This window comes from Strix aluco, chromosome 19 (genome assembly GCF_031877795.1).
Source record: "Strix aluco isolate bStrAlu1 chromosome 19, bStrAlu1.hap1, whole genome shotgun sequence".
NCBI lineage: Eukaryota > Metazoa > Chordata > Aves > Strigiformes > Strigidae > Strix > Strix aluco.
This window is the reverse complement of record NC_133949.1, coordinates 9,415,682-9,432,292: the sequence shown is the minus strand read 5'-3', so window position 1 is coordinate 9,432,292 and position 16,611 is coordinate 9,415,682. Positions and strand designations below refer to the sequence as shown.

At 45.5% G+C, this 16,611-nt stretch overlaps 2 protein-coding genes, 1 long non-coding RNA gene and 1 other non-coding gene across 4 annotated transcripts; 2 read left to right on the top strand and 2 right to left on the bottom strand.

Annotated features, from left to right (window-relative positions):
* Positions 1 to 233: 233 nt before the first annotated feature.
* Positions 234 to 7,677, bottom strand: LOC141932138 (schlafen family member 13-like). The gene is made up of 5 exons (XM_074845262.1): positions 7,438 to 7,677; positions 5,334 to 6,442; positions 4,435 to 4,563; positions 2,951 to 3,677; positions 234 to 2,661 (listed from the first exon to the last, which is right to left on the bottom strand). The coding sequence occupies exons 2-5, from the start codon at positions 6,433 to 6,435 to the stop codon at positions 1,872 to 1,874; spliced, it is 2,748 nt and encodes a 915-aa protein (XP_074701363.1). The 5' UTR covers positions 6,436 to 6,442; positions 7,438 to 7,677; the 3' UTR covers positions 234 to 1,871.
* Positions 7,678 to 9,881: 2,204 nt separating this feature from the next.
* LOC141932240 (uncharacterized) lies at positions 9,882 to 11,757 on the top strand. The gene is made up of 3 exons (XR_012625778.1): positions 9,882 to 10,031; positions 10,406 to 10,490; positions 11,372 to 11,757. It is a non-coding gene; the product is annotated as an uncharacterized LOC141932240 (long non-coding RNA).
* On the top strand, positions 10,780 to 10,877 carry LOC141932356 (Z30 small nucleolar RNA). Its single transcript, XR_012625806.1, has one exon. It is a non-coding gene; the product is annotated as a Z30 small nucleolar RNA (small nucleolar RNA).
* A 202-nt stretch (positions 11,758 to 11,959) lies between the features above and the next one.
* On the bottom strand, positions 11,960 to 16,514 carry PEX12 (peroxisomal biogenesis factor 12). Its single transcript, XM_074845462.1, has 3 exons — positions 16,358 to 16,514; positions 15,452 to 15,996; positions 11,960 to 14,782 (listed from the first exon to the last, which is right to left on the bottom strand). Exons 1-3 carry the CDS (start codon positions 16,481 to 16,483, stop codon positions 14,383 to 14,385), a joined length of 1,071 nt encoding a protein of 356 aa, XP_074701563.1. The 5' UTR covers positions 16,484 to 16,514; the 3' UTR covers positions 11,960 to 14,382.
* Positions 16,515 to 16,611: the final 97 nt, after the last annotated feature.

Sequence of the window (16,611 nt, the reverse complement as noted above, 5' to 3'; positions counted from 1 at the left end):
CCAGCCCTGCTCCAATGAACAAATGCAAAGTGACCATGAAAGGCAGTACGAGGAGGTGGCACTAATGGGTTAAGCTGAGGTTCACACCAGGGCACAGTGTTTGGCTCAACAGGGAATGCTGAAAATACCTCATTTATGGAAGAAACCGAATGAGAAGCAAACACACCAGTTGGTCATCATGTCATCCGAAAAGTGGATTTGTGCCCAGTGTGCAATAACCCAATCTTAACACGTTCAGGAGAAATATTGTATTTATTCAGGCCTGGGTGCTCAGCGGACTTTTCCACAAATCAAGCAACCCAGCAGCAGGTTTTTATGCTTCTTTTATACACAGAAATCAGAGGTTAGTACTTTTCCAAACATGTCTATTAGATACTGCTTAGTTAGTGATTAACATACAATTATAGCTTACATAGTACTTCTACTATTACGCATGCTCAGAGGAAGGGTCTTAACCTGGGCAGGGGTCTTTTGGACCTGTGGCTGTGTTTTTTAGTATTATAATGAAGGTAGTTCACTTTCAGGACACTCAAAAGTTAGTTTCATTGCCAAGTTAAGTCACTTTGCCAGGCTGTCAAATAACTCATCCTCAACACAACCCCAGGCATTCTCTTTATGGTCCAGGACGTTCTATGTATTTTATAGGGTTTGGAGATTGAAGCTTGTTCTTCCTGCTTGATCAAGCTTCAAGACCTCACAATTGTTCCCATATGGTAACTATAGCTACTAGCATAATCATTAACCATGGCTACTAGCGAATGTGAAATATACTATATCACTCACATTAAACTTTATTAAAACTGTTTACATTCAGATCATGGTTAAATGTTGAGATCTGGGGGTTATGAAAGGAACCAGGAAGATAGCCTTTCCTTGTATGTTGATTAAGGGAAAAAAATGGAATTTTTAAGCTAATAGGTTTGACAATCTAAAGGCAAATTTACTTGGAGGGTGATTCCAGCTGTGCACAATGTTGTCTTCTTACTGTAACCGCCTTCAGTCAAATCACTGGTGCTTTATAATCGCACTACGAGGGTATCAGACTGTTCTTCCAAACCAAATGAACCACAGGTCATTCTGTGGTGGAAAACAATATGGTTTGTTTTCAACCAGCCTTCAATTTTGGATACCCAGTTTTAGGAATTTTGGATCTGTCTTTCAAAAGTATTTTGCATCTAACTCTGTATAGAGAGTTTTATCTAACCAGCATGTCTGAAACCAAGACAAAAAATGCCATTGGTATCTAAGGGTGGTTTTATGCAAAGTTTTCCTTCTACCACTAAAGCTCCTCTTTGGAGCAACTGAGTTCTTCTAACCTACACTGACTGTTGCTGAAATTGAGTGGGGAAACTGCTTCTGTAAGAGCCATTTATTTGTATTTCCTAGCTAAAACATGGACAGAAACTCCCATTTTTACTTTCCTAAATAGCTGAATAGAGGCTGTCTTTTAAAAGAATGGCTCTAACACCCAATGCCTCTGCTGTTTGGTAACTTTTCTGAGCAGTACTGTGAGTATGGGAGTGAGCTGGTGAAAGCCAGAAAGTCTTCCAGGTTCCTGTCCTGGTATAGTGGCTTTCATTTGGCAATGCACCTGCATGCCGTCAAGCGCTGGGCGTCAGGTTTTGCAAGTCCTTGAAAGCAGCCTTCAGGGAATTACATAATTCTACTGACATTCAAAGCATCTCGCTTTTCTGCAGTACTGAAACCTTGCATTTGATTTAAAACACATTCCCAAGAATGTCTGGGCTTTTAGAGGGGACCAGCCATTACCAGGGAAATCCTTCTACTTCAGATACAGAGTAAAAGATTTCAAATGTTTGTAACCATTGACTTCCCAGAGCCTTGTTGGGATTCTGTGTGGTTACCTGTTCTCAGTTCTCAAATATCAAGTGTAGATTTAAATTAGCTCTGGATGCTACACAGACCAATATATTTCTTAAAATTTCCGTCTGAAAGGGAAAGTGACGAGGAATAATACCAAACACAATGCTTCTTTCTAAGCCAGAGAAACGACGGACACTGTCAAGAATAGCATGCTCCTCTAGCTTTCCCTCCATTTTTCTTAATGATATATTTGACTTTGACTTCCTAATTTCTGGTGCTAGTATTTCAAAGTATTCTCTTACTTTTTCATCTGTGTAGCACAGAATAGCAATATCTTTCTCTGAGTAACCCCTTTTAAGATATGCACAGCAATGTTCTACCACATACTTTGCTATTTCATTTCTGCCTAGTTTGCGTACTTGAACACAGCCTTGCACAGTGTGAGCACATGTGGCTCTGTGTAATAATCTTTCCAAACGTTGGCTAGGAATATTTAGGGTAGAGTACTTTACAATCATTTCCATAGTATTTTTTAGATAGCTATAGATACTGTTAGCATTACGAACCACTCTGGTTAGTGACTCGACAGGATCGTGCTGTGTTGCTCCTGGAAGACCGGTTTGGAAGGTGTGACTTGTCTGTAAGTAGTCCAAGAAAATCCAGAAAAAGCCAGGCTCGGGCAGATGTTCTGATGAAGTTAGAGTCAAGGCTTTTTTATACCAATCACCTTCCTCATCCCGGAAATTCTGTGCTTCATCAACTATGATGTGCTTCACACCATTAAAACTTGCCTTCAAAAAAGCTACTCTTGTTGTTGCATGGCAAATGCTTTTCTGCCTACAGAAGAGATACAAATAGATTAATAACAATCTCTGCATTGCAAACTACTGGCTATACTTGATCAGAGAAAAGTGAATGCCCATGCTACTGAAGTCATATTTATTAGTAGATGCTCAGAATGTCAAGAAAAAAATTTGAGCCTTACTAAAAACACATCCCAGTTACATTCTTCAAACACTGCAATGGTGGTGGACCAAATCACATACCACATAATCAGTACTCAGCTATTTAAAAATGCTAGTGAAATAAGAGGATGTTGAAATGAATAATTGGAAGAAATACTTACCGCACAAAATCTCTCAGAGGCTGGTTCTCGCATATGTAAAGAACTTCCTCTTGTGTGCACTGCAGCATAGTTCTTATTTTCTCTATGATCTTCAGGGCCACTATAGTTTTTCCTGTTCCTGGTAGACCATAAACATACAGCTTCTTAGTTTTGTGAAGATTTTCTGACAGCAGCTGGTATTGTTTGATGGTTAAGAGGTTCAAAAACTCAGAACCAACATGGTCACTTAAAAAGGACTTGAAAGTCAGCAGAGCTACTGTGAGAGCACGCAAGAGGCCCTTCAAGTTGTCACTGTTGATTAGGCTGTAGTTTTGGGGATACATTTCCTGAATATTCAGATCCCATTCTTCTCCACAATTAGTTTGGGGAGACAAAGTCAGTAGCTTTGGTATTACACACAATTTGTGAATATAGCCCCCCGTGTTGACTACTTTCTCCTTCAGCCTCCAGGCTATGCATCTTGAGTATTCAAACAAATTCTTTGAGATATGATGCTTACAGATTGTATAGAGGATAGGTGGCCTATCCTTGGCTATTAGGAGAACATCACATATTATGTCTTGGTTTTCTGACAAGCCGACCTCAACAGCCCAGCTTCTAGAAAATATGAGAACTGCCTCAGAAAGCTGCTTCAATTGATTTTTCATTAAAACAGCCAACTCTGGATGCTCTTGGAGGAGATCTTCATAGAGTTTTTTTGGAGTACGTATTATGCAGTGAGGTTCCACTAACAAGGCAAAGCAGAAGAAACAGTTAGTGTTGGTATAAGATATGCAAATCCAGCCCTCTAAAATAGTTCTGTGGGAATTAATATTGGTGGAAGGCTACACACACAAGACCATAGCTACCTGAAATACCTTTCTTGCTTCAGAATTTTCCTTAACCACTCCATGTGTTTCCAGATTCTTTTGCAAAGACTAATTCCTTGGGGAACTCAATCCTACCCAGGTCTCAGTCCCTTTGCTAAAAATGCCAGCATAGGACCAGCTGTTCCCAACCTCATTTAGGAGACCTGGTGAGTAAACAAAGAAGCAATAATGGCTCAAGACAAAAGCCCCCGGTCACCTGGCTGATCTTGCAATACCACAGAAATGTTGGACTGTACCCGGCAGCAGACTCTCCACTCTCATCCCAGGCCCAGTCACTTTTTGTATTTACATCAGGCTGATTCCAAGTGACCTTCTCCTCCTGTCTTTCCCATTTTTCACTGGGATATGAAAAGATGTTGGCATGGCTGAGCTTGGTCCCCAGAGAAGTTCAGCTAGCTGAGCTCCGTCATGGACACGTGTCAATAGCTGGCAGAAGATCAGTCCCTGGGGAAGGGGGTCATCAGGTATCTGAATGCAATGTTGCTGTCAGATCTGCAAACTATTTCCATCTCTTTCACCTGTTTAAAGAATGTCTTCAAACTCATCTTTGAACTTGACCATGCCCTTGAGATTCATGTAAACCTATCAGACAGTGAAAGCAATGTGCAGACCTACCTGGAAACAGTTGCTTACAAAGATAATCAACATTGTCAAGGCCCTTGTGTGAATAAACTGGCTTGGTAAGAGGTGACCCCTCTGTCAGACTCAGCTCTAGCCTAAAGGTCTCAGAAAACTTTGAAAGATCTGGAAAAAAAAGAAATAAAAACATGTGATACAGCATGAGCATTTGCTGTCCCTCAGTGCACGAGCCACAAGCTGTCCTCACGCTGGTTTTAAATCTTTGCTCTTCTTTAAAATAACAAATGCAGTGCATAGACACAAACCTTGAAACTCACATGGACAGCAGCTGATTAGCAGCAGAATGGGCTCAGGTCATGGACCGTGGAGCTGCTCTTGGTTTCCTTATCTCACTAGTTGCTGTTGTGACCTCTAACTCTGTCAGTCATACCCCTTTCACTGCCCAAGAACTGGCCAACGAACAATTTATCTGTCCATAGCTCTCAGCTTATTAGACTGGCAGCAGCAGTGGAGAATGCCCCTAAAAGGCAGGAGACCAAGTACAGATTAAGCCTGAAAGCAAATGGTGACTAGCAAATGGCAATTGCCTTGGACTATGGCAATTATGGAAAAAAACACGTGCACTGGGGTCTAACCTCAAAAGCAGTGAACTTGAGGCATGGAGAGCTCATGCTGCAAAAGCAGGCATTAACAGTGGTAATAATAAGCTGCTAGTCACCAGGACTGCACCCTGAAGCAAGCATTAAGGAGTACAAGCAGCAGAATGACAGGTATTTAGCAAGGACTTGAAGCAGTCAAACTGGCTGGTTTGGTCAAGTCCCCAAAGAACACTGAAAAGCAGGTAAGACTACCTGAGGCAAAAAACACTGCTAGATTAGGAGGAAGAAATTAAAAGGAAGTATGGAATATGGAAAAGAATTGTCCCAGTTTTGGACCTGGATCAGCAGCGGTCATCCACGCAGCCCACTCGTCCGCTCTCAGTCTCCTGATGGTGCTGCCTTCCACTAGCCACGAGTCCGGGTCTTCAGAAAACACGACGCAAGTAAATGGCTGAATCTTTATAGCGCAGACATAACCACAGTGATCTCCAGCCTCGCTGTATACTTTCAAGATTTTGTGTTCATAACTTATGTTGTGTATATTTCTATTCCCGCAGAAATGGAAGGGGGTTAATTTGTTTTGAATGGAATTGATTAGGAGACTTAATTTGTCAAGGTCCTCATCGTCACTGCTGAATCCCTCCACTCTGCCGTCATCATTCACACCGATCCATAAATACCCGCCGTCAGTGTTTGCGAATCCAGCAATATATTGAGGTAACATCTCTTTGACACGAGTAAAAATTTTTTCAGTTGAATAGTGCTTAAATTCCACATATCCTGACTCTGTGAAAGTCAATGTCTCTCCCTGTCGCAGTTGGTCCCTATTAAACAACTCAGCAACAGTGTTATTTATAATACCCGTGTCTCCGTTAATAGCCATCATCTTCCTGATTTTACCAGGTGGTCCTGGGCTAAGCTCTCTCCTGGCTTCATCTTGCTTTCCTTTAAGGAACAAAACAGCTTCCGTAGAGTTCATGTGGGAAAGAGATGCACCACATTTTGCGTGCAGCCCAGTACTCAGGCTACAGATACGTGGCTTTCCACTTTCAGAGGTTAAGGATGAATTTTCACTGCTCCAGGTTTTAATAAAAATCAAAAGGTAATTATCTCGCTGTTCAAAGTCCAGGTATTTTCTCCAGTCTGGAAACAAAAGAAGAGACCGAAAAGTCTCTTCTAGATCTAGTCCAATCTTATCTCTCTCTAGGTTGTAGTTTTCATTTTCAATCTCTACTTTTATGACACCTCCTCCAGAGTTCAGCAAGGCGCACACTGCACAGGCAAGGGTGTATTTTTGATCTTGTTTTGAATTTTTTGGCATCTTTTTTCTTGCTTTTTCACCAAAACATATTTTTCCAACACACAAAACTACTTCGGGATACTTTGTTGCTAAATTAACCCAGATCTTCTGCTGTTGTTGATCATCTTCAAGAGCCATTCTGGGCCTGAAACAATTGTTAAAAAATTGCTTACCATTTATGCTGAAACATATCAATCTTCCAAAGACTTCAAAAACCATTAGCTAAACAGTGGCCATCCTTTGAACAATAAATACACCAAGTCACAGAGATGAGAGCAACAGGGATTTTCATCCGCTTTCAAAATAGAGTGCTTGCTTAAAACCTAAATTTGTTCCCAGTGCCCAGGTGTTTATTTTTCTGTCCTTGAGCATGAGGGGATGTAGGGACCTTGCTGCCATCTGACCCTTTGAACACAGAAGCAGCCTCTAATAGTTTCTCTACAGCCAGGCCCTCCTCCTCCCCTGTAATGACTCAGAAAAGGCTGTGCTAAGCCTTACCCGATCTTAAGAACCCAATAATCCTACTGATTAACAACCAACCCTTTCAGCTCTATTTGGCCACCCTTGCTAATATGGCAGCTGAATCTTGGCTGATTGCCGATTGTCACTCAGCCTCCGGGCAAATTCCTTGAAATGGCGGCAAACTGCATCTGCATTCCCATTTAAGCTAGTTCCTTAAATTCAGCCCCCTTGATACAAAACACATCTGTGGTACAAAAGCACTTAGAAAAAAATGAAAGTGTGCTTAGAAGAGGTCTCGCCTATGACAGGAGCACAGCTTATTTCCAGTAGCACAGATTTGCCTTCTGTGCAGCCAAATATTAAGCCAGAAAGCCGCAAGGCACAAAAACTCCAACAAGCATCTATCTCCTCCAGATCTGATACAGGAGACAAATTTTCTGCCTTGTCTGCCTCTCCTCTGAGTTGGCTCTGCTGAGGAACATAGCTCTGCTTCTCATAGCTTTGAGTTATGGTACAACTAAAGCAGAAAGGATGTTAGTGTGGGCTAAATTTTACTAGCAAGTAGAGGAATTTTCCCATCCAGTTCCATGAGCCCCCATCTCACTTGCTACAACAGGACAGCCTGGCTGACTGCTGAGATCTCAGAGTCCCCCACTGTGACAGAGAAAAAAGACTTACCCCTCCTCTTCTTCTTAGCTCTGGACTAAAATATCAATATTTGAAATATCAATTTTAAATCCTTAAATATTTAAGTCCCAGAATGATGCGCAGCAGAAATGGGGTACAAAGCATCCAGAGCGTGTTATCTGTTTTTTCCTCCGCCCGCTCCCTCTCTCGAGAAATGAAACTACTTTGTTGCTGGTTTTGCTTCTTCTCTGCCAGTTTTGTTTTCTTCTCTTTGTTTCCTGTGACGAAACACCAGCGCCCACTGACTTTACTGGATCTTTCTAGATCTATCTGAAGTTCAAAACCTGTTTTTTGCCGGAAGCCCAGCCCTCCGGACATATTACTTCCCTCCCCCTGGCACTTTTCCAACGCCCAAAGTCTATCAGAGGAAAAAGACAATTAAAAAGAATAGTTTATGGCATTTACACATGTCATTGCTTTCTGAGTCTGAAAAGTTGGTGTTTCATTAAATCTCCAGAGCTACAAAATCAGAGATACAGACTGGGAGGCTGGGAAGCAGGATAGCAAGCTAGAAAGTCCCGTGCAGAAGATAATGGTTTGCGTATCTTCATTTGCAATATTTGCAATATGAGATTCAGTTTCCTTACCTTTTTGTACTGACAAAGCACACTAAAGCTAATAATTTTATACCGAAATCATGCCCATACAATGTTCAGCTGAAATGATTAACGTCATAGGTTAAAACTGTCTCATAACTTTTCCCCGTGAAAGTAATCCATGCAGGGGGCCACTTGGGAGCCTCCTCAGTGTTGCCTCCCTTCATGGGGCACAATTCTGGCAAAGACACTGAGATTGGGACAATAGTGAGAGGACTGAGAACAGGGAAGCTTGTGGGCTTGACTACAAAGCCTTGAGAAGACTCACGCAGCAGTGGATGAGTGTGCTCTGGGTATTTGCTCAACAATGTTGTGTATTTTTTTGAGGAGAGATGAGAGAAAATGAAATAGCATGGAGAAAGAGCAAGCTAGTGCTAGACTTTGGAAACATGCTTTCAGGATAGGAAGGAAATAGAAACATATTCTGTTTGTGGGTGGGATTACAGCTTCACGTACAATGTAAAAATGCTTTTTAGCTTTTGATTCCATACTGTGTAAAGGAGACTCATCTGCTCAACTCCCTTGGCAAGAGCCGGTGTAATACCACCACCTCCTTGCTTTGCCCCTTGCCTTCTCCTTTCTCTTTGTCTCCGTTCAGACTGCATTCTGGTGTCTCGGGCTTCTCTTTATTCATTACCAAGTTTTTTTCCAGTTGAATTTTTCATGGTGACTACCACCAGTTCCTGAAGACTTCCCTACCTTCCTTGCAGATTTCTCCCCTGTGGGCTGCACAGAGTCAGAATGAAACCCACGGGTGGGTTAAAAAGCTTTTATTTCTCGAACTCTGAGTTTCCCTACGTACTTCCCATGTCACCAGGCTGCTCACCCCTCAGCTTGGACCCTCCTCTTGATCCCATACAGAGGCCCCAGGAGGGTCAGTCCCCCTCCCCAGGCACACCATGTGTTTGTTATACAGCTCCCCAACAGGCATGTGTGTTAATGCGGGAATTTCTTGCCAACTGCTGCCCATCAGGAGGAACCTTCCTGCTTTAGAACAGCATGAATTTACCCATCCAGCCTTAAGCAAGCAATATATTAACATATATTAAATTATTACACTTTTCTTTCCAAAGCACCTGCTGTTCAATTGTTGGAATGTTTTTATTTCTCCCGCATTTTTTTTTGTTTTATTTCTTCCCTTTTTTTTTTTTTTTTTCTTAGTTGTTTTCACGCTGATCCCAAACACATCACCGGCCCCTTTGTCGTGGAGCCGTTACTACACAACAGGCAGCCGGAAGAGCCGGGCCCTCAGGGCTGGACGGCGTTTGAGGCAGTGACTTATCACCGTCCTCTGCCTCGGCTCAGCGAGTCGTGTCGCTGAGGAAACGGCAGAGAAAACGAAACGGCTCCGGCGGCGGCGGCGGCGGCCACAAGGCAAAGGCCGCGTCCCGGGCCGGGCCTTCCCGCCCCCTCAGGCCTCCTCAGGGCGGGAAACGCTCGCACCGCCCGAGCTCCGCTAACGCGACTTCCTATTGGCGCTCACCCGCCCTCGCCGGCAGTGCCGCGCGCTGCCATTGGCTGTTGGCCCTCGGGGGGTGGGGCAAAGGCGGGTAGTTCCGCCTCGGCGCGGCCGGGCCTGCGTGAGCGCGGGGGGATGAGGCGGCCTGAGGGGGACTAGGGTAGGACAGTCGGGGGCTCGGGGTGTGGGGGGACGGGGCCAGAGAGGCTGAGAGGGTGCGGCGGGGGCTGGCTGAGGAGAGGGTGAACCCGGCCGAGGTAGGGCATCTGGGGTTGAAGGGGTGTGAGGGTATGTGGGGGCTAGAGGGATGCGGGGGGCTGAGCGGGGCTGGGGTAGGGCATCGGGGACTGAGGGCCCTTGGGGGGACAGGGGTGGAGGAACTGCACACTGAAGAGCTGTAAGGGGTCTGGGGGGGAGGCTGCGGGGAAGGAGATGGGAAATAGGGTGCAAATGGGTGGCACGAGGGGAAGGTTAGATCAAAATAGGTCTCTGGACCCTTGGAGAGCCACCGACGTGAGCAGCGTTTATAGGTAGGATAGTTTTTTTCCTCTTGGTTTTGCCTGGTACTGGCTCTCCTGACCTTGGAATCCCAGCTTGTGACTTGTCTTCCCTAGCTTCAGCTCGGTCCTGTCGCCCTCCTCCCTTCCCTTGCTCCCCTGCTAAATGTGCTTCATCTTCTTGTTATCTGTAACAGTAGGAGGTGATACGGAACCAGCTCCTTTTACCTATTGCGTGCTTGCAGATCAGCCAAAGCTTTAATTATTGCCTATTTGGAGTCTGTTATGCCTTGTAGGGTGGCATTGTGTATAGAGGGGTTTTGCTGACTTAGCTGATGGTGTTTGGGAAGGGGAAACAGAGCTTTTGCCTGTGTTACTCTACCAACATGGCTTTGTCATGCACACAGCTGAACACACAGGCTCTGTGTGGAGAGACATCATCCGTACTGGTGGTGCAGAGTTCCAGCTTCTCCGTGCTGTGGTGCGGCAGAGGTGGGTACAGGAAAGTAGAAACAGCAACTCGGGGCTCAGTTTTTCAGTCTTGTAACAGCCACTCCTGTCTCATCTCCCAAGGGTTAGTGTTAACTTATTGCAAACTCTGTCCTGTAGAAAGCTACATGATCCTGAAAAGAATTAACCCCGAACCCGAGTTAATCTGTGTTTATTGGGATGGGGAAGTGTGTGTTTGTTTGGTTGGTTTTTCCTCCAGGGAAAAAAACTTTTCTGTTCTAGTTCCAGACTTGGGAGCAAGCTCCTTATTGAATGGAAATAGATTTGCCCAAAGCAATGATGAGCGAAGTATAGTCTGAACTGGTATTGCTGAGACTCTGTGTCTTTGCTCTGACCAGGGCATGATCACGTGATCTTCTCTCTGAGCTCATATAGGCTAAGCTCATCTAGAGTAAACAGCTTTGCTTGAAACTTTTTGATGCACCCTAAAAAATACTATGTATTTCTAGCAGCAGAAAAACGAAACCTTGATTTGAAAAGTGAGTAGTGCAAATACTTGTTTGGATTTGTGTATCTTGCTGCAATGCTGGGTTTAGTACTGAGCTTGCAGTGAGAGGGGTTTCTTTTCTCCTGTGTGCTACATGGCTTATGAAACTCCTGATACTCTGCCACTGTATCTTCTCCATTTGTAAATGCAGTGTAGGCTCTGTGAAACAGAGTTTGAGCTGTCTGTCCTCACGCCTAGTAATTGCCAGCATGGGGGCAGGAGTATTTCTGGAAGCGAGTTGTGTCGGGCCTGGCTCTGGTGCCCTGCTTGGGATGAAGTGCAGCCCTTTTGGGGGTGGGGGGAAGGCTGGGCTAATCCAGCAAATACAGGAAAAGATACAGAGCTATTCTCTAATCTAGTTTTTATTCTCTTCCAGGTCTTGGTGACAGCTTTACATTTAATTTCTCTCTTCCTGTGGAGAAGGAAGCCTCTATGGGGAGTATGTACCTAGGAGTATAGTTACAGTGATTTTCTCTTAACAGGAGAAGCCACGTGGTTTCTGTTCAGGAAGAAGGGAAAGCAACTCAGTTGCTAATGCACTGATATTTTAAGAGTGTCTGGATGAGTTCTGAATGTGGCTTAGGTTCACTGAACATTTTCTTAAAAAGACTTGCAAATTCACATTCTGACAGTGGTGTACTGGGCAACTCCAGTGCTGCTGTTGATATAATTGTATTAAGAACAAAACAAAACATCCTGAATGAATATATATGATACATGACTGTATAGAAGTCACAAATTAGTATGTAAGTCCAAAGGTTTGTTTAATAAAATTGGTATTCCCTGAAAAAAAAATTTCTTGTCTATCTTTAGACCATCATGGCTTTAATAACACTATTTACAGTTAAAAAGCAGATAAATGGGAATATTTGTATAACCTGAATTGGTTTCGTAGCTTTGTTTTAGAGTAATAAACCCAATAAATGGGTATCTATTTGGCTGCTGCGGACAGGAGAGTTAGAAGAAGCAGTCAAATCCACATTGTATTTATTCTACAGCCATCTGCAGGAACACGAATAAAATCTGCCAGGTAGCTGCAGAACCTGTCACCACTGTGGACTTAATGCCTGTTAGTCAGCTGGGCATTAAAGAGCAACTTCACATTCAAAAGAGTAATTACAGCTGTTCAGAGCTGTGAGGCTTAGAAGTGGGTGGTTCCGTGCAGGTCTGGACCTGCAGCGGAGTTGGCCAGATCTCAGTTTGGCAGGGACAGGGTGCGGTGTTGCGGAGTGGGCAGCAGCCAGGCCTGGCAGGCGGGCAGCTGGTGGTGTTCTGGAGAGAGGAAGAGAGATTAACCCTGGGAGAAGGTGGTGTGGAGGCCCTGGAGCAGCGTATGGGCAGGCAACTTGGTTGTGCTGCTGAGAAGTTAGTGAATCCTCCCGGATTAGAGGGCAGGGTGGCGCAGAACTTGCCCAAGAGCTCGGCAGCACTGGCGGCGAGTCAGCATCGGTCAGCTGCCTGTCCCGGGTCTGCCCAGCTTCTCCCTGGGCAGCAGACAGGGGATTTGGAAAGTGTAGGAAGGATGAAAAGAAAATAAACCTATCCCCTGAAACGGAATCGTCAGTCAAATCCTTCAGCCCTTCTTTTAAGGAGCAGTTGCACTAGACACGTCTGATCGGGCAGGTCACTGTCAGGCCGTGCAGCAGCAGCGCATCATCCTGGATGTCGGCTCTTCCCGGCGATGAGATTGCTGTGTATGAAGCAAAACTGATGTAGCAAGTGATGTGAATTCATATCCAGCCCAAAGGCAGCTATGTTAAAAGTGATTTGAGAGCTCAGAAAATGATGTGATTTCTAGGAAGATGTGTGTGCTCTTAGTGGCTTTCTAAAGGAAGAGAGGTGTCTTTATGGATCCTGTAACTACTGGAGAAAGGAGAAATGAGACAATTTTTATTATTCCATAGTGGCACAGGTAGAAGAGTCTAGAAGTTGTTTAGAGAGAGTAAGACAAGCATTGGAGACAAATCTGTTACAGTGTTTTGCAGAGCATCTTTGGGAGGATGCAAATGGCTGTATTTTCCCATGTTACTCAATAACCTTGCTATCTTGCTTCCAGCTGAGGGAGGATATTAGATTTTTATCTTCTGAAGCAGACCTAAAGTGGGGGGGAAATGAGATGGCTGCTTAAGTGGATTAAACGTTCAAACAGATCTCTTAATCTGGAAAGACTATGTGCTGCAAACTTTCCTCTTCGTAGTCTATAAGCAATGTCGCTGTGATGTCTGAAGTGGGGAACTGCTGCTCCCTAGAGCCAAATCAGGAAAAAACCTTCCCTCCTGAAAAATCAGGTGTTGAGCAAGAACCAGCCATCATGTCACACACGTTTTCTTTTCTCCTGTGTTCAATGAAAGGATGCTTTGTTACGATATGAATGTGCTACCAGGTTGGGACTGGAATAATTGCAATGTAATACTTAAACATAGACATTAAAGATTTTCAGCCTACAAAATACTAATTTTATATTCATTATCATCATCTGCAAAGAGGAAAGCAGCTTTAGTCTAGTCTTCCTTATGTAAATAGAGCCCCTAGAGGAGCAAACTCGTGTTTTTTCCAACCCTCAGAGAAGAAATGTTAGGTTCTCAATCAAGAAAGAATTTTGCTTTACAAAAGCAGATAATAACAAATTCAAAGACTTAACAAAAACCAACTCTCATCAGTTGGCACAGTTGCTGCTTTAATCTGGATTGTTTTTTTCCTCCCTCGTGCAGAAAATGTAATCTCCCCCTTGCATCCTTGTTTGTACACATCATCTCTTATTCCTTTAAAGAGTCAAAAGTCTTAATTTAGAACTGTTGATGGGAATCAGGAGTGTGATGTCCTCCATTCAAAGGTGAATAGCCTGAAAACGCAGGAAGACTGAAGAACAGCATGACCAGAGGAGAGGTTTAAGCCTGTCTCTACCTCTTTGAGAAGCACCAGTGCCAGAGCTCACCCCGGGCAGCATGAGCGCCTGGGAAGCTGCTCAGGGAGGAATAACTTGCCCAGAGAATTTTTCCTTCCTTTTTAATTTGCTGGCTCATGCCCTTGAGCAGGACTTTTACCAGTGATGTTCTTTGATCCTCACATCTGCGTTCTTATTGAAATCAATGTTTCCTCCCTTTTGGTTGGTCTTTGAAAGCATTTCTGTGCCAGCTGACAGACTGTGGCTGTCCAATCCCTCCAAAACCGTCACAGGGTGTTTGAACAGCTAATAAACAAAGGGGACAGCCTTACCAGAATTCCCCAAGGCAGCAAAACTCTGATGTGCCACCAAGTTGAAAGGAGCTCACTGATGAGCTGTAGTGGTTGAAAGCCTTCTATGGGACATAAGAAATGGCAAGTTCAGGCTCACTGCTACCCAGCCGCTAGCCTCGGAGATGAAGCTGAAAGCACAGGGCAGGCTTTTCAGCTCTCGGGAGAGTACAGTTTGACAAGGTGCTGCAGCTCTGTGGCGTAGCCTGTGATCGGGCAGCGCTGGTGAGCCTTCACATAACTGTAGGCACAGCGGTAGCAAAACACAAAGCCGGACGTGGACAGGGCCGTGGCGTTGACGCGGATTTTGCGGCACAGAGGGCACACGGTCTTCAGTTTAGGTAAGAGAGCTGAGCTGGCCCCGTGGTCGAGGTGCACGGGGGGTGGAGGAGTTGGGAGCGCTGTCAGAGATTTGATCGCCTCTTGGTTCTCTGAGGAGTACCACCAATCCAGGAACTGGAGGAAGAACACGCTGACAGACAGCCCGGAGGACAGGGAGAAGGCAATGCCACCCAATGCTTTCCTCACTGCTGACTGCACTTGTGTTTTAATGCTGTAAAAGAGAGAGAAGATACAGAGAAGTCATTACTACTGCACATTTGTCCATCTGCAAGCCAAGGCAAAAAGGACTTGGGGAGTAAGTCACTGCTTTATACAGCTTCTTAATGCTAAGGAAGTTGCTCAGCATATCCCATGTTTGTAATGAGGCATCTTCTAGGATGTTTCTCCCAGATCCTTTGTATTTTAAGAAAGCTTCAAGTCCTGTTTTGTTCAGATGTCTAAATTAGAAGAGTTTGGATTGAAGGGACCTGGACCACAGAGCATTTCACTCATGGATCACCATTTTACAGGACATTAAGTGTAGTCATGACTAGCTGCTGCTCAGAAAAATCAAAGAGCTAAGTTTCAGTCCTTTTAGCAATATTGTTGCAGTCTACTTCCCTTGTTAGAAAAGTGCAGGTGAAAACTGGGCAAGAGAAAGGCTGGAGTGCCAACACACACCCCCCTCCCCGCCTCCCTCCAGCATTGCAATTTTATTACCACAAGATCTTGTGAATAACCCCTGCTACTTGTTTCCTTATTTACACTAACAATATACCCTTTTGGAGCACATTTTGCCAGAGGTAAACTTCATCTTGAAGAATTTCTGGAGCATCACCTCCAAATTTATGCACCCACAGAACCCTCTAGAAAGCAGCTGCTGAGCTATGTTCTAACATACCTGGGTGTTTCACTTGAGGTGGCTCCAGCCAATTTCTTCTCCAGGGCCTGGATATCCTCTGCAGTCAGTCTGACCAGGCGAACGCCAGCCAGCCGCAGCATGGGTGAATGATGCTGAGCTTTCCCGAGGATATAGCACAGTTGCTGGACGAGAAACCAGCCCTCCCAGGTCATGTTTACAAAGGGGTAGGCAGCTAGAAAGGCTCTGTAAAAGCGCTTCCAGGATGATGATGGAGGGTGGATAGAGTACTCATCCTCCTCTCTCAGGCTGGACACCAGTTTCTCTAGCTTTCCTTTCAGGTAAGGGACAAGAACCAGCAAGAGGAGAGACTTCCAGTGCTGCCTCTTTGGCAGGCCAGCAGTGGCCAGAGGTTGCTGTCTGCAGTCTCCTATCGGTATCCTCTTTAAGCTATAGAAGTTTTCAGAAAAGGAAGCACTGCATCTGGACAGATAGTGCTGCTGGAGCAGCAAATCCAGGAGGACGTAGATCTCATCAAACCAGTGCCAGAGGAAGCCATATCGGCCAGGATTAGACTCAGCAAGCACCTATTGAAAGGGACACAAAACGGAAGGACGGGAAAGTGGAGTAATGTGCTAAATTACAGTAGCTATACATTATTACACCTCCAGTTCATAATGCGAGCTGGGTAGGTCAAAACTGTTACAGTAGCTTGTGAGCGTGGCCAGAGGTAAACCCTGGCAACAAACGGCTCGGCACAGAGCTGCGCAGCCTCTCCGAGGTCCCTGTCTGCAGCAGTTTCCCCACAGACTATTCACCCTCAAGACACTGTTCACCTCAGTGCCCCGCTCCCCGCAGCGCGGTGCCCCCAGGCCTGCAGGGAGGGGGACCCCGCCGGCCCCTCCTCCCCTCCCCTCGCCCCAGGCCTGTGGCCTGCCTCGCCCTTACCTTGACCAGGTGCTGCAGCGCGGGTTTCAGGGCGGCCATCAGGCTGTCCTGGGCCACCGCCTCGAAGATGGAGGGTCGGTCGTCGCCGGCCGAGGCGGCCGTGAGGTGGGCGCCGAGCTCCGCCATGACACCGCCCGCGCCGCGCCCCGCCGCCAGGGGGCGCTCCCGCCCCGCCGGGCACCCGTCTGGCGCAGCGGCGTAGCCGCCCCCCGGAAGCGCGGCGCGGGCGGCGCTCTGTCTCCTCCCGCTCCTCT

What these genes read in the sequence shown, in the direction of transcription:
- LOC141932138 (XM_074845262.1), bottom strand. Translation starts at nt 6,435, where the DNA reads ATGGCTCTTGAAGATGATCAACAACAGCAGAAGATCTGGGTTAATTTA. An exon ending in TTGTAAGCAACTGTTTCCAG is followed by an intron (nt 3,678 to 4,434) that starts GTAGGTCTGCAC and finishes TTGCCTTGTTAG; the next exon opens with TGGAACCTCACTGCATAATA. An exon ending in CCTCTGAGAGATTTTGTGCG is followed by an intron (nt 2,662 to 2,950) that starts GTAAGTATTTCT and finishes TCTCTTCTGTAG; the next exon opens with GCAGAAAAGCATTTGCCATG.
- PEX12 (XM_074845462.1), bottom strand. Translation starts at nt 16,483, where the DNA reads ATGGCGGAGCTCGGCGCCCACCTCACGGCCGCCTCGGCCGGCGACGAC. An exon ending in CGCTGCAGCACCTGGTCAAG is followed by an intron (nt 15,997 to 16,357) that starts GTAAGGGCGAGG and finishes CCCTTTCAATAG; the next exon opens with GTGCTTGCTGAGTCTAATCC. An exon ending in ACCTCAAGTGAAACACCCAG is followed by an intron (nt 14,783 to 15,451) that starts GTATGTTAGAAC and finishes TCTCTTTTACAG; the next exon opens with CATTAAAACACAAGTGCAGT.